This window comes from Mustela erminea, chromosome 3 (genome assembly GCF_009829155.1).
Source record: "Mustela erminea isolate mMusErm1 chromosome 3, mMusErm1.Pri, whole genome shotgun sequence".
Classification (NCBI taxonomy): Eukaryota; Metazoa; Chordata; class Mammalia; order Carnivora; family Mustelidae; genus Mustela; species Mustela erminea.
The window spans coordinates 89391932-89408925 of NC_045616.1; the positions used below are offsets into that span (position 1 = coordinate 89391932).

The 16994-nt window shown below is 48.5% G+C and overlaps 1 protein-coding gene across 1 annotated transcript in view; it reads left to right on the top strand.

Moving 5' to 3' along the window:
- The first annotated feature begins 4385 nt into the window (after positions 1–4385).
- Positions 4386–16994, top strand: part of SPOCK1 (SPARC (osteonectin), cwcv and kazal like domains proteoglycan 1) — a 500054-nt gene continuing 487445 nt past the window's right edge. The window contains exons 1-2 of the mRNA XM_032336640.1: positions 4386–4566; positions 5201–5386. Coding sequence (XP_032192531.1) covers positions 5201–5386 — 186 coding nt within the window. The 5' untranslated portion in view covers positions 4386–4566. The remainder of the gene's footprint in view (positions 4567–5200; positions 5387–16994) is intronic.

The following is a 16994-nucleotide window of genomic DNA, read 5'->3' on the forward strand; positions in this document are numbered from 1 at the left end:
CTCATCCTGACAGCATGGGCAGGTCAGTAAAGGAGAGAGATGTGGTCACGTTTCCACTGAGAGAGGGCTGTTCTGGTGCCCGTGGAGAGAGTGAATCACACATGTCTAGCGGAGAGACGAAGACCCTTGTCGGGGGCTCCATGCGGGGCAGATGAAAGGTGGTGGGGGAGTGGACTCTAGAGGTGTAGCAGTGGGCAGAGTGGGTGTAACCAGAAATACCGCTGAGGGGGACTTGGCATACTGGTGATTTGCTGAAAGTGGGGGCTCAGGAGGGGGTCAGAGTGACACTGGCATTTGGGGTGTTCCTGGTTTTCCTGAGGTGGGCACACGGGTGGAGAGCGGGTTTAGCGAGGAGGCAAGGCTGAGGCATTCCAATTTGGACACGCCGAATTCAAAGTGGCGGCGAGATGCCACGTAGGAGCGAGATAGGAGGCTGCAGCTAAACATTAATCTGGGTTGATGACAAGGTGAGTATCGCAGGCGCCTCTTTTATCCCATGGAGCCCAATGGGTGGTTCTCATTGCAGCCAGCTGAGCACCCTGGAGTGGGGGCTACACTTAGAACTTCCCGCTCTGAGACCTGCCTTCTTCCTTCTGTGACCTTCAGCAATTCGTCTAACCTTTCTCTGCTCCCCTCTCCTCAGCATAGAACAGTGATGATTATGTCTGCTTCAGACTCTCCAGGAGCACGTGTCTGAGGCTCCATTAAACTGAAAATAAAACACGTGGAGCACTTTGGAAAGAAGAACTATGTTAAAACAAGGAGTTATTATAGTCGTGCGTCAGCCAATGAAAAGCAGAAATACAGCCCCAAGGCTCAGTATTGATTTTGGTCCCGGGTACTTCCCGCAGCCGAATAAATCTGACATTTCTGCCCTCAAGAGCTGGCAGTGTTCATGGCAGGTCTCCAGCTTCCAGCCTCCTTGCCCCTGTTCCAAGGTTACGTCCTTTCTCGGCTCCGGCCAGATTCAGCGCCCCCACACCTGCCCGTGGTGCTCTGGCTGCCCTGCCCACCCCAGTGGGTGGTTCCCAGGAAGGTTCCAGTTGTGCACTTGGAGATGGGCCAAGAGCAGATGCCCTCTGATTAAATGGGGGACAGGCCCTGCCAGAAAGGCAGAGCTTGGATCGGCAGAACGAAGGATTTAAGGGCTACCAAAGGAAACGCCTCTAGACAGTTTCCAAACTTTGGAATGCATGAAGGGCGATGGAATGTGCTTCATTCATTCATTCATTCATTCATTCATTCATGGATAAGTATTTATTGAGTGTACATTGACTGCCAGGCTCTGAGATAAGCCTGGGGGATACAGGAGTAAAAAAGATGCTATGTATGTCCTCCTGGAATTAACCTTCGGACTGGAAAAGAGACAAAGGAACCAAACACTTTTACCGGACAACCAGGTGCAAGACCTAGAGAGTGGTGATGCGCTGGGCTGGGGAGGGCCTGTTTTTAGATGCGGTGGTCAGGGAAGCCCTCCCTGAGGGGGTGTGACACGGAGTTGAGCTGGGAAGTGCAGGGAGAGTGCATCCCAGGCCAAGCGCCTGGCCAGTGCTGAGTACCTGGGGTGGGAGCATGCTTGCATTGTGTGCAAGACCATGGCAAGGAGTACTGCGACAATCCAGGGACTAGGAGGGAGGAGAGGGGTCAGGTGGTACAGGCCTTCCTCAGTCCCGGGAAAGAGTTTGGGGTTTTGTTTTCATGTCATGATGAGCCATTGAATAGTTTTTCCAAGGGAATGATTTCTGTTAGGAAGTGATTATCCTGCATGGATAATGGATTGGAGGGGAAAGCAGAGAATCAGGGAAGACTAAGGGAGAAGCCAGTGTGGTCCTCCAGGTAAGCAGCAGTGGCTGCGGACCCCTGGGGTGCCATGTGGGTGAAGCAAAGTGGATGGGCTGGAGGGGTGGTGGGCAGTAGAACAGGTCAGCTCACTTGATAGGAGGTGAGGAGCAAGGACAAATAAGGGACAGAAGATTTCTCCCAGGTTTCTGGCCTTCACAGTCATGTATATGGGATTATATTTACTCTAGTAGGGAGCTCTCAGAGCACAGGTTCACAGAGGGAAATCTAGACTCCTGGTTTCATCCAGTCCAGTCTGACATACTCATAGGGCATTGGAAGAGATGTCAAGTACAAAATTGGACGTACAGCTGGAAGTCACCAGACACTTTGGGGCTGGAAATGCAACTGCCGAATCTCAGGGCAGGACTGGATGGGGACACCCAGGGACACAGTATAGACAGAGTAGAGGCCCCAGGCCTGAGCCCTGAAAATGACCGGTGGGCGTGCCCAGCAGGGAGTGGCAGAGCCAGCTGGGCTGATGCCACAGGAGCCTCTAGGAACCTCTCGAAGGCCAAGAAGGGGAGGACTGAGGTCTCCCACTCAGTGTGATGACTTGGAGGAGGTTGCGGATGGTGACAAGTCACTTCAGTTAGTCAGTGAGGATGAAAAGCACATGAGAGTGGGCGGGAAAAAAAGTAAGAACTGGAGCTGAGGAGGCAGAATGACATTTGGGGACAACTCTTTGGAGAAGTTTTGCTGTCAAATTGGGCAGAGAAATGGCGAAGTGGCTGCTTGGTTGGGTTTCTATGAGAACTAAGAAACGCTCTCTCCATCATTTCTAAACCTCTCTCCAACTCTGATGCAGCCAGGACAGGATCCTGAAATACCGAACATCTTTCCATAATAAAATAAGCCGCAGATGCCATGGGGCCCCCAATACATAGCTGTGCCTCCACTCCCTTTTCTCCCTCTGATGAATGCTTCTAGGAATGTAAATCAGCCAGAGCAATGTTGGGATAAGCATCTGCTACTTTTTAGGAAGCATCACAATCCAATTTCCACACTTGAAATGACATGGAATCAAATTTGTTGCGGCATGACCTATAATTGACCACACCACGCAGGCTGGGGAATGTTGGCCGAGTGTGGTCCCTGACCACAGCTGGGTGCCATTCATTCATTCATTCATTCACTCCTTCATCACTTATTTTCTGAGTTCTCGCTGTGTGTCAGGAGCATGGCTCTGGGGAGTGGGGGCAGAGAAGAATGAGCCAAACATGGCCTCTGTCCTCCCCTTGTTACAGCCAGGTGGGGAGCACAGACGTGGTTAAGGGATTTTAAGGGCAGTGAGCTGACAACTGGACAAATGTGTTCTCAAGGAGGGCCTCACTTAGCAAGTCTTGGCTAAGAGTCTTAGCAAGCGTTACTCAGAAGATGTCAGGATGTATAGGCTACAGAGGTGAATTAATGAAGCCAATGTTGGCCTGAGTGTGGACAGTGGCCCAGGCAGGAGTGAGCACCCCGTGCGGCGGGGGGATCCTATTCCCACTAGGGTCTGCACCAAGACCAACCTATCCAAGTCAGGGAAGGAGGAAAGTGTGGCACCAGAGGCAGCCAGAGCGGGGACAGATGTGCAGGGTCTGGGGGCTTCACTCAGAGTTTGGTTTTCATCAGGAAAGCACCACAAATGGTTTTAAGTGTGTTTGTGTTGACAGAAGAGGGGAGAAGGTATCACTCAGATGTATGAGGAATGGGGTGTGGTTGTACAAGAGAAAGGTAGCAGGTGAGTGTCACCTGTATGCACACAGGGCACTGCATTAATTCCTTTCCAGCCCTATTTGACCAGGCCCTGGAAACCAGATGGTGGGGGAGGGGGAGGTCAGGTTCAGCCCCACTCCTTCCTTCCCTCCAAGCCTGATCTAGTTTTCCTCTTTCTCCTTCCTGTCCTCGAGGAAAATCCAACAGGCTGGTGCCGGGGCCAGTTCTCAAGGGATGGGAACAGAAGCAGACATGGGTTTCTCTGCAGAAGAACACGAAAAGATACGCACAGGTCCACCGTGGGGAAAGAAGGGCGTAGACATTATAGAAATGGAGGTCAGACGGACTGTTTTAAGGCACTGACAGATGTGGGCAGAGTCATGGGGCATGGAAGTGTAGAGAAGAAGATGGGCACACGACCAGGAAAGGCCAGGGCAGAAATTCACTCACCTGGGAGGAAGGGGGAGGGGAGGAGGGGGAGGGGACGGGGTGCCCTCCTAAGGAATGCTGATTCAGCAGGTCTGGAGGAATCTGCATTTATAAGAAGGCCTCTCCTCCCCCCCCGACCTAGGTGAGTCTAACCTGGGTGGCCGGGACGACCTTCCTTTTGAGAATGTCTATACGCTGGCTGGCTTCTCGGCCTTGTATCCTCACTCGTCTCCGCCCGCCGTCAGCAGCCTGAGCCTGAAAACTGGTTTCAGCCTTGCCTTGAGCTGTGGATAACCATGTCCCAGGCTCCCGGCCCAGGGGCGGCGCGGCTGTCGGGCGGGCGGCACGGCAGCGCGCGGCCGCCAGGGGTCGCCAGAGGCCTCGGCTCGTGCGCTCGGGCTCCTCCGCCCGCGGTCGCCGCGCCCGAGCGAGCCGGAGAGCGAGCGGAGCCAGAGCGCTGCGGGCTCACAAAGCGGCCGGACGCGCGGCGACGGGTGGCAGGAGCGTAGGAGAGCGAGCCGGCAGATCAGCCTCCTCCGCGACCGCGCCACGCGAGCTCGAGCAACTCGGACGCGGGCACCCGGGCCGGCCCCCACGGTACGTGCCCCGCGGAACCCCGCGCCCCAACTTGGGGTAGTTGGGACCTCCCCGCGACCACCGGAAGGTTGACAGGGGCAGGGCCTGGGGGTATCTCCTCGCGCCCCTCGTGCCGAGGCGGCAGGGCGGGCGAGGGGGACCCCCACCCCCGCCGCGAGTACATCCTCCCCGCACCCCGCGCCCGGTTCAGCCGGAGCCTGGGCTGCTGCTCCGAGCCCGGTTCTCCCCGCTCCCTACCCCGGAGCTCTAGGCACCGTCTGTGGGAGTGCGGCTTGCGGATCCCGGGCTCCCGGTTTTTAGGGAGGGGTGCTGAAAACCCCGATCTGAGAGTAGCGGTCTGTGGGGCACCCGGAGAATAGGCGACAGGGGTCCTGTGTAGTTTGGTAGCAGCCCCTAATTTGTGACGCAGCCTCTTCATTTGAAACTAAGCCCCCCATTCGTGAGAGGGGTCCCCGGGTCTCCAGATCCGCGACAGGCGCCCTGGGTGTGCGGGGGATGACCGTTTCCCCGCGGTGAGAGCCCCAGTCCCTACAGCCCGGGCGGGTCGCCGAGGCGCCGAGAGCCGGGTGCAGCGCGAGGGGCTCGCCTGGCCCTGCCCTCCCGCCTCACGCCCCGGCGTGCCCCCTGCCCGCAGATGCCAGCGATCGCCGTGCTGGCGGCGGCGGCCGCGGCGTGGTGCTTCCTCCAGGTGGAGAGCCGGCATCTGGACGCGCTGGCGGGCGGCGCGGGCCCCAACAACGGCAATTTCCTAGACAATGACCAGTGGCTGAGCACCGTCTCCCAGTACGACCGGGACAAGTACTGGAACCGCTTTCGAGACGTGAGTACCGCTGCTGCTGCCGGGCCCTGCGGGGGCCCGGGGGGCCTCTGGGGCGGGGTGGAGCGGGCATTGGTGCAGACCTGCTCACCGCAGTTCGTTGGTCGGGGTTCCGAGGCTGCCTCTTGTGGGAGACGAACTTTAAAGACAACTTCGAAGGCTTGATGTTCTTTGCCTGCGACCTGTGGTCCAGGTGTGTGTTATCATAGGACTCGGGGAGGAAACTGACTAACAGAATTTGAACGGAGAGAGGCTTCCTCAGGCTCTCAGTCCCCGTCGTGTTCATGGTTGACTTTACCTAGGGCCCTAGAGAACCTTCCTGGGGCAGGAGTGATTTAGACAGACTCTAGGCTGTGCCAGAAGATTCCATGCTACAGATGTTAGGCTTGCGGCTGAGCTCAGCTGATGTGTTAGAGACAGGTGTTCTAGGAGCTTTGGAGGGTCGTGGCCATGGGCCTCATCCAATGTTGACAGTACTAGTGTGGGGGAGGTGTGGTGGTTTTGACCCTCGGTGTCTTAGGGGAAAGGGAGTAGATCGACTGCTCATGGGGTTGGTCTCCTACCCTATGGGGGAGCCCCGGCAGGCACATCTGCTGCCTGTTTCTGTCCCCAAGGCTGGCTGCTGCTCCACAGGTATGTCCCAGAGGATGCAGGACAAGAAACAGTGGCACAGTGTTTCCAGCAGATGGCAACCCCCTTCCCCCTGCCCCAGGCGCTATGGGGGCTGCTGACAGCTCTTCTAGAGGCTCTCCCAGGTAGCTGGGGCCACGCTCTTGGAGGGAACTGGGAGAGAACTTGTATGACACTTAACATGAGGGTTTCCTGCCCTTCAGACAGATCTGCCCCAAGAGTCCCTGTTCTTGTCACCAGGCTCTTTTAGGTGAGAGATGTGTGGGAATCTCCCTCCCTTTCCTGGATTTGTCTAGCCCTATTTCTGGTAGCCTCACACCTTTGCAGGGGAAAAGTCTGAGGAAGTCCAGTGAATCCAGATATTTGCTTGTACTTGTAAAGAGCATCTCTCTGGGTCCCATCCCTGAGGAGCAGGTGTGCCCACAGTCTCCAGTGAGGGCTTCTCCCTCCTCTCTCTGTTCCTCTTCCTCCCCTCTTTAGTTGACTGTGGGCTGCTTCTCTTTGAAACGTGATTCCAAACACTTTCAATGAACTTTCACATTAATTTTGAGCTTGGCTTAGGCAGCAGACTTCCTCTTTGCTTTCCCCAACCACGAGATGCCCGACACACCTCCCACTGTTCCTGACCTGCTCTGTTAACCATCTTGCATCCCCTTTCTGTTCCTTTCGGAAGAGTCCTGTGATGACTTTATTTGCCTTATGCTGAAAAAGATGCTGAACTGCCCCAAAGGCGCCCCCCAAAGAAGGCTTCATTCACGGACTCAATAGGGTAGAAATAATTTTGCATTTTAAAATGTATTTCATCATTCCATTTTGGATAGAGTGGCGGGAGAAGGCAGTTGCTTACTTCAGCTAGAGGTGGAAGAATTGGGCCGGATATAGAGGAAAAGGCACATCTTTGTCAATGCCTTGGTTAGATTGGCACCTGGGTCAGATTGAAAACACCTGTGCTTGCTGGCCTTCAGGGTGTGGAAAGGTTTACTGTGCTTTTGTGTCTGCTCAAAAGTTTCTACTCTTGGTGTATCATAAGCACAACATTATTCTTATTTCCCATTAAGCTTTAAATTTTTATAAGTTGAGCTTTCTCTATTTCTCATCTTGCTTGCAAATGGTGACATTTTTTTATCCTTGGGTCAGTGTTGTCCCGAACCTGATGGATCATGAAGCTCACCTGGGGTGTTTGTTAAATTCTAGCACACAGAATCCTCCCCTGGAAAGCCTGATTCCATACTTCCAGAATGACTGCTGAAAAACTCTGTTTTAAACGAACATCCTAGATAATTCTTACTATATTTAGGAAAGACTGCCTTAACTATTGTAGAAATGTCTGAACTTAATAAGAGAAATGCTTCTGTGTTCAAAGCATTCTTGAAATCTTTTTTGTTTCTGGAGAATTTTTTGTTGTTTCTGGAGAATTTTAGATGTTAAGATTTTTATGAGTGTATATTCTTTTAAAATGATCATTTTATCCAGCATACCATTTAAAAACATCTCAAAATGTTGAGAAAGTCCCAGACAGGTTTTATCATCAACCATTTTATATGCTTCCTGGGGTCTTGTGATACCAGCTATGGCTAGTAACCTCTTCAAAGTTGTGAAACTCAAACTAGACACTCCTTGGCTCCACCTTAAGGCATCTTCATTGGGTCATTTACTCTGAGTAACCACAAAGCCTCTGTTCTCTGGGACCAGGCCACAAAGGTTGGTTGCTCTACAGACTGGATGTTCAGTAGACAGTGGACGAAGACCCAGCAAATGGGGCAGTTGCCCAGCCAGCCTGATTGTTTGCACTAAGCCAGTTCTTGCTTAAGGCTGACAAAGCTTGCTTCTCTGCTAGTGTTTTAGTTGTTTTGTTGAGGCCTCTGATAACTTACAGAGAGTGTGTCCTGAGATTACTGTTATGATGCTTGTCAATATTTGAAAGTCATTGTGAAAAAAAGCTTGTTGCCTCTGGGGAGAGAGATTTGTTTTAAATTTGTTAAATTTTTCTCTTTTAAAGGTTTATTTGTTTTTCTGAGAGAGAGAGAGAGAGAGAGAAGGAAGGAGAGAGAGGAGAGGCAGAGGGAGAGAGAGAATCCCAAGCAGACTCCCACTGAGCACCGGGCCCGATGCAAGGCTTGATCTCACGACCTCAAGATTATTACTTGAGTTGAAACCAACAGTTGGCTGCTCAACCAAATGGACTACCCAGGCACTTGGGGAAGAAAGATCGAGAAGTGATTTTTGGTCTTGTGAAACTGAAAATTAGGTCCTAAAGTCTCCTGTTAGAATGTTGATCATATGCTTTGGTGATGGTTATTGGGCTTACTTGGAAATGGAAATGATGGGTCGGCTGTGTGCTCCCTGCTCTCCTGCATTGAGTGTCCTGTGGCATTGCCAGCGATGACCTGAGAGCCACTATTTAGCACTTTGAGGTGATCCTGTTGCTCTAGGTACACACTTAATCACTGTCTCCTTGACAGAAACAAAACTTTCAGAACTGCTCCATGGTTTGTTGCTGGAATGAGGGATCCAGGAGAAACAGAACAATGTTGAGATGTTGGGAGATGTTTGCTCTTAAATGTAATTGGTGGTCGGTTTGGTCATCATTCTTTTATCAAGATGAGCTGTTGGGATGTTTTAGTCAGATAGAGACTGAGATTTTTGCACAAATACAGTATTGCACAGGAGAAGATGAAGAAGGCAGGTGTTTGTATTAAGTTGTACAATAATTTCCAGTTTTCTACGGTTATACATTTAACTTCTCTGTGGTTTGAGATAGAGGGGTCAAGAGGCTATAGTCATTCTCTAGATTTTTCCTCAGTGTGATTTTGCTTTTCATAGTCATTCCTCTAAGGAAATTTTCCTCTGTTCATTTTTACATTTATTTGCACATTCATTCCCACACCTATCTGACTGGCTAGTATGTGCTAGGCAGCGTGGGCTGTAAGCATGCACAAGATAAATAATGTGATTTCTTTTCTCAGTAACCTCTTGTCTACTGGAGGAAATACTTTAAGGTTTTCATGCATTTCTATCTTACTTTATTTTTTTTTGAGAAGTTTTTTCTTATAACAGTCATACACTCTGGTTGAAATTAAAAAATGAAAATATTGCAGAAGTAGGTAATACCTGATGTTAACCAACCACATTGTTTAAGGCCCTTTACATATATTATCTCATTTAAAATTCATAACCATCCTAGGGGAGAAGTACTATTATCGACCGTTATCGACTTCATCTGGGAGGTTGAGGCTGTTGCCCCAAGTTACAGAGCTGGGCTGTGGAAGAGCCTGGACTGGACCCAGGCAGTCTGATTCCAGATTCTTGCTGTGTTTTGCAGTCAGTCAAGAGTGGAGTGGATTTAGGGTGTGAAGCTTCTTTGTTATCATGTTATAAGTCTTTTGTACTTCGTGTCTGAGGGCCATCAGTGAAGAATCTTAGTTTGAGGCAAACTGGAACAGAAGCCAGGTAGATACGGCTTACTGTAGGGGTCACATCAGGGCTTATCTTCTGCTAATAATGAGCTTCTGATGTGATTAAAATAATATTGTTGCTTACACCAAACATGACATTTTCTTTCTTATGCACACATGAAACTAGACTTGACATTTAACTCCAGGATAATTACCTTGAGCAGGCCTGAAGAATCAGAAATGTTGTCTTGGCTGGCATTTATCTTAGTCTGGAGTGACCTGAGTTTGTAATTCTAATGAGACCATAAGGACCAGCCTGCATTCTTTCTCCTCTTGGTGTATACTCTGGGGGATTTGGTGGTCTCTGTAGCAGAACTGGGGAGTCAGTGAGTGTCTGATCTGTCCCTTTGATCTTAACATCTCAGCTGTCATGAGTTTCAAGGGCAAATGGGGCTTATTGATAGAATAGTGGCTGGCTCTGTCAGTAGAGTTGGTGACAAGAGAGGTGGTATGGCTTAGTGGATCAGTCATTAATCTGTCACCACAGAAACTCGGCTTGTAATAGAGAGTAGCAGAAAATCATTTTGATTAAACAGGTTCAAGGAGACTTAAATGAGTTTGTGATCCTGATTCTCTTTAATGAACCTGCTGTCTTAAATCCCCTGTACTAAATGACCACTGGTAGAAATAATTATTTCAAAGGAATCATTGTAAAGAGACCGTTTGGGAGTCTGTAGGCCTGAGACCATTCTCGTGTTTTCTGTCTTTACCTTTAGTTTGTCCTTGCCAGAGAAAACCTAGTTCTTGCCTGGCAAGGGTGGGAGAGCTTCTTGCCTCAGTCGACCTTCCTGGGCTGAGTTCCCTGCCTCTCTCGGTCCTCCCCCAGTGCTGCGCTATACTGCTTCTGCTGAACTGGATTGCTGAGAAGATACTCCTTTCCTGTAGACTGATGAAATTATTTCCCAAAGCAAGAAGTGTCCCAAATGGATCATGGGGCCTGTTATTCCCCTAGAGGAGTAGGATGTAATTATGAGCTCAACTCTTTTATCTTGCTTGGAGAGAGTAATGTTAGTAATAAAATATTTTATAATTGATCATATCTTATTTACCTAATATAGTGTGTTTCAGACCAAACACACTCAGTATCTAAACTTGAACACTTTGAGGATGACACTTTTTACTTTTTTTCTGGTGAGGTGACTGTAGATGTTCCTCAGGAAATTCCTCAGACCCAGGCACACTCCTCTCCCCAGATGAGGTAACTACAAACAAAATAAATTTCCTTAAGGGATTAAACAGTTTGCCCAAGGTAACAAGTATCTTCTTACCCTATTTCATCTAATATAAGATGCCATTACTTTTAAAATGCACCGTTTTTGTGTACTTCTAAGAAAGAAGACAGTGCCCAGAATGAAGAATTTAATAGACCCTTGGGTAAACCTGGGTCCTCAGAGGACTGCCCACTCACTGTAAAGGTAAACAAGAAATGAACCCGCCGTGCAGAAAAAGGAGCATTGGGAGGTGACTTGCCTGTCTCCACCTTGGCCCTCGTGGAGGGAAAAAATAATGCCCCTGTCATTTGAGCAGGCTGACTCAAGGCTTCCTATCGTGCGGCCTCCCAAACCTTGGTTAATTAAACCCAAGGTAGTCAGATTAGTTGTCCTCTCTGAATCCTTGACTTTCCGTTTGTTAAGTGGGGATAGTAACCTTCTTATTGGTGAGAACTCTAGATTTCAAGTAACTGAAATCCAGTTCAGGCTGGCTTCAAGGGAGAAGAAAACCTCCTTTGTAACTGAAGATCCTACTGATAAGCTATGCCTTTAGGTCAGGTTGGATCCAGACACTCAGCTTACCCGTAGGACTTGGGTGTCTGTGCTCATTCTTCTCCCCTCCCACACCCCCCAGTCTTTGGGCTCTCTTTCCCCCTATGTTGGTTTTATTCTCAGGCTCATTAATTCCATGTGGTAGCTCATGGCAAGTACAAATTTATATCATCATAAAGTTTTTATATCTCAGCAGTGCCAACAAAATTCCCAGAATTGAGACTTGTCAGATTTAGCCGTTTTATATACCCATCCCCAGTCAACAATTCTGGACAGTTGGGTAGAATATGCTAATTGTCCAGGCCTGGGACGGATGTGGGGCTAAAGTGGTGGTGGGGGCTTCACTGAATCCCATGGTGCAAAGGAGGGTGGAGCGGTAGCTCCTTAAGGGGACAGGGTTATCCAGTATGTTAACCAGCCTTACAGGGCTGCTATGGAGAATAAACTGGCCAATGCCTGGGAAGCTCTTAGCAAAGTGTATGGTTAATAAAGGCTGAAAAGGTGGAGGCTATTTTTTTTTTTTATGTTAACAACAGCTCCTATAACACTTAATGTATTATTCCTCAATTTTAGTTGTATATATTTATATTTTAGCTTTTAAAATCACTGGATGCCTCCAGACGTCAGAGCCCGAGTCTTATTGTGCTTGGCACAATAAGTGTAGTAGATGGTCAGTAAGCATTGTGTTGTAGGTGGTCAGTAAGCATTGTGTTGACTCACGTTTTTTCCTAAGCACACCTCTTGCTGTATCCCTGGGAAAGAAAGCTTATAGGAGAATTGCAGACATGTGCTTTTAGTTTTGGTAGTTTTGGGTAGGTAGGCATGATTCTACATCATACACACATACTGCAAAACATTTTTGGGGGTTTCTAATCTCTATCTTTAAGCTTGGACTTTACAACTTTATAACCCTTTTCAGGATACCCTGTGGTATAGAATTTGGTATTCCCAGACCTTTACGGTTAAGCTCAGCACAGAAAGCTGCTCAGTGAATGAATGAATGAATGAATGAGTGAATGAGTGATTCGGGATCAGGACTTTCCACATCTCCAGGATGGGGACAAGTTGTTTTTTTAGAGGGCGGGCCCCAGTAAGTCATGCTAGCTTTGGACATGTGTCTCATTCTTTTAGTGGCTGGTAGTGATTATGGGTACCAACAGATGGAGTGCTGTTGAGAGTCAGGGGGAACTGAAAAAGAAACGCAACCCCTGCACGAGTGGGACATAGCTCTTTGAAACTGAGTCCTGTTGTAGGGAAGAGCCCGCTCTTTGACCTGAGTTCACCTTGCGGTCTTGCCAAGTATAAGCTTGGGTCTTTGGCCAGAGCGTCACTTTCCTCATCTATATAAAATCGAGGGATCATATCTACTTGTTGGGTTTGGGGGAGGCTGAGATCGTGACACAAAGAGCAAAATAAGACGCTCATGATCTTTGGGTGGCGGGTATACCGGCTCCTCTGATTTGCTTTCTGAGGGTCACTTGTCTTCTGCCCTGTGAGGGAAATGTTGGCACACAGCTCCAGGTGTTGTTTACTGTCTCATGTCTTCAAGAAATGTTGGGGAGATTTCCCCCATTATCATTTAGCCTGTCTGCATTCCTTGCCAGTCTGGAAGGCTGTGAGAGGTTCCATATGATCTGTTTTCTGGTAATTTCCAGTTGCAGCTTCTGGCACAGAAGACTTTGCCATGTATTTCCCATCATCACTGGACCTCCTGAAACTGGCAACTCATCATGATGGGTATGAGAGGGTTTTGTGTCCAGCTGTGCCTGAAATCTGAGTTATGTGAAGGGCTCCCCAGGGAGCCCTGTTTTGCCAGCTCAGCCCTAATCAGAATCACTTTGAATGTTAAGCTCTGATCCTGTGGCCTCCAGCCCATCTCAAAAGGTATAAAACTCATCTCGTCCTATAGACAGATAGATCCAGGCTGGCTTTAGGGTGGGTGGGGTTCTGCATTACTGTCCTTGAGGAAGTTCCTCCAGGGTCTAGCAAATGTTGCTTGTTGGAGTTCGGGAGTCCCCAAACTCCTGGTTTGGCCTCAAAACCAACAGGAATATACTGGTATGGTTGGCCAGGCCTTTCTTCCTTCTCTACTCAGGCCTCTCTCTCTGATCTCAATCAGACAGAGATCACGACAGGCTCTCAGGGGAGCTATAATTCACTAAAGGCAGAGCAGGTTAGCTGCGGTTTAGGAAAACCCAAGCAGTCAAAAATCACTACTGTGGGCCATGATGGTTTGTTGGTGCAAAATCGTTCTCCAAATGCCAGCTCTGCACCAGGCCTTTGCTGGGTGCTTAGTGAAGAAGACAGAGGAGGTTTGTGCCCTCCAGGGGTTTACTATCTAGCAAACAGATAAACAGTCAAAAGATAATCACGTGGGTACAGGGGCACCTGGGTAGCTCAGTAGGTTAAAGCCTCTGCTTTCGTCTCAGGTCATAATCCCGGCGTCCTGGGATCGAGCCCCGAATCGGGCTCTCTGCTCGGCAGGGAGCCTGCTTCCCTTCCTCTCTCTCTGCCTGCCTCTCTGCCTGCTTGTGATCTCTGTCTGTCAAATAGGTAAATAAAATAAAAACGACAATCACGTAGGTACAATAGACAGAAGTGCTACAAGGTAGAGGTATAGATGCTTGGAGACTAGGTGAAGGGGAGGGAAAGGCACTAATGAACACGTTTGGTCAGGGAAGCCCTCCCTGGGGAAGCCACTGGAGCTAACAGGTGGCAGATGACAGGAGCGAGCCAGGTGAGAAAATGTGCTTGTGTTCCAGGCAGCAAGTGGGAAGAGCAAGTCCCAAGGTCTTGTGATGAGTGGGAAGGACCCTGATGTGTCTCCATTAGATGTGTTTTCTCTGGAATTCTGTTAAGCAGCAAGCTCTCTCCTAGTTTATTTAAAAAACTCACTTTGCCCATTTTCACCTCAGCTCCTATTTTGGGGGCAGGGGCATGAGTCGCCTGGGACAAATGAGGTATGCAGATGGACCAAGCACGCGGAAGGATGGCCTATTCTTTTCTTCCCCCCATCTCTGCCAGCTTCAGCAGCCTTCTCTGGTGGGAAAGTATCCATACCCCTGCTTTGCCTCCCCCTTTCAGAAAGGCCTTCCTGCTCTAGGGTCTGCAACCCGTGAACTTCTCCGTCCCTCTGTGGTCCAGTGTCCTGGGCTATAGAGCTCCTACAGTTTCCACTGCTGTTTAAAAATAAAGGTGCCATGGAGTTTCTGGATGGAGTGATGATTTATGAAGTATTTATTTCAGAAATGAGAATGCCCTCCCCCATTCCTTCCTCCTGCCATCACTGCTGAGAACCAACTGGGTACCAGGCTTGGAGACTAAAGATGAGAACCAAGATTACCACCCTCAAGAGTCACACTTTAGCAGGGGAGATGGAAAAACACACAGTTCCTTTAGCACCACGTCAAGGGCTGAATAGAGTGGGTGCGTTTCATAACCCCTCTGTCTGGGTCCTCTCAGCGTCCTTCCAACAGAGATGAGGGTAACGGTTTCTTTTTGGGAAGGAGGAAAGAGGTATTGACAAACCAGTGATGTGAGTTTTTGGAGATTCTTCTGGAAGGGTACTGCTAAAGTCCACAGTAACTTGATTGGGCTGCTTTTCTTATGAGGCTGTACAAATATGTCCCTCAGGAGACTCTCTCTCTTGATCCTTTAAATAAGCTTGTTTTTATATTTGGCATACTGGGGAAGGGAAGGAAAGACATATTATACCACTATTTGTAAGAATTTGCAAACTCTATCGGCGTGATCTGCAGCGTGTCCCACCGTGGAGGGCACCGTCAGCATTCCCCAGTGTAATTATGTGCCGGGAGAGCAGGCATTTATGCAAAGCCCATCAGTGCCTGTGATTGGAGCGGGGAAACAGAACTTAGTGCAGGCGTTTCAGACAATCTTTGCACAGATGAAACAGACAGAAAACAAATATGCAGCAAGTATAAGCCTCCACTCTTCTATTGTAGTTCTTCTGTCCCACTGTTGACATGGCCTCACTCTCAGTTCTAAAAATGTCCAGGCCAAGGCAAAAAGAGAAAATGCCCAGAGTGAGGTGCTAGAGTGGTGGTTTTTATACTCATGGCTCTGTAATCTTGAAACATCACTAATGCTCTTCTTTAAACTGTAGCTCTCCGGGCACCTGAGTAGCTCAGCCGGTTAAGCGGCTGCGTTCTGCTCAGGTCATGATCCCAGGGTCTTGGGATCAAGCCCTGCATTGGGCTCCCTGCTCAGTGGGGAGCTTTCTTCTCCCTCTACCGCTCCCTCTGCTTGTGCTCTCTCAAATGAATAAATAAAATATTAAACAAAACAAAACAAAAGCCCTGTAGATTTCAGTCTCTGTGTCCAGAGCCTAGTCTTCAGTAGGTCGAAGGTGACACCCAGGAAGCTGCATTTTAAATAAGCAGTCGGGATAATTCTGATGCAGGTAGTTTTTGGACTGTATTTCCAGAAAAATCCTGGAGAATTATTATTCATCCTAAATAGCTGACATGATAAGATCCAATGAATAGTAACATTTTAAACAAAATGAGCATTTTATGTAGTAGGAAGTTATTATGGGTGCAGTGTTTTTCCCTTTGGCCAACAGAGCTACCTTTAATACCAATAGAAAGAAAGGTCTTGCTTTCCAGAGTGTGTGTCTGTGTATTCTCAGCAGCAGGCATTGTTAGGAGGTGTTCCTGGAGCAGAATAACATTTGACTCTTGACTGGCTACTAGGGACACTTGTGTACATGAATATGGTGAAATTGATGTGGGGGCCTTTTACAAGAGAAACTCTTTTGGATGTCATCTCAACAAATCTTCCTATCTCTGGCGGGGCCTTAACCCAGCCAACTCTGGGCTAACTTTGCATGTGTTTTATGCACAGATGACATGAAGTAACTTGACTCTGACCCTGGCTTTAGTTTACAGAGAAATGGGTATCGAAGCTTAGGTGGTGCCGAGAGTATGTAATGAACAAGGAATTTTGAGGATCATCAAGGCATGGTGGTACTTCTTGTTCTGAAGCCATTCCGTTGCCCACTGAACCAAATCTCAAACTTTGCTTTACCCCATGTTGCTGAATTTCCTACAATTACTGGTACCTAAAATTGATAAAACCATTGCCAGGAGGGAGAAAATAGTTAACAGATAATAACTGAACAGATTTGTGTGGTTTTTTGGGGTCTTTCCATAACCCCGTTGTTAAGGGATGGTTGGGTAGTTTCCATGTCTTTTTATGGTCCTTAATATGCTGATTCCTTTGTGACTTCAGTGGGCATGACCGGCAGGTTAGTGTCCAGAACTTTCATTAGGCTGAGGCATCACTTCCAACATCTGGACCAGCTGGTCTTAGCGTGACTCTGGATCTCATCTTCAGCCTTTGACCAGCCTACTTGAATCAAGACCTATGTGATTTTCAGTGAAGGCGAGCATAAAAGTGTTATCTGTAGTAGAGATAAAATACTGCTGTTTTTACTAGTGTGAAATAAATTGTGTGATTTTTCTTTATATGACAAGGTTGATGGTTTAAAAATTTCTCCTATCTCAGAAAGACCTTTGCATAGGTTTTTATTGTTTTGTTTCTTTCCATTGTCATCCTTGACCTAGATCTTGCCTTTCTAGTGACCAGGGGTGCTGGTACTCAGATTCAGTAGTTCTCTTTATTCACACATTCCTACATTCCTAGCACAGATGCTTATTAGCCAGGCTGCTCTAAACCGTGCTGGCGATTTAGGATGTAGCAGGGAGCCAAACAAAGGTAATTCCTATCCTCTGAAATCTTTAG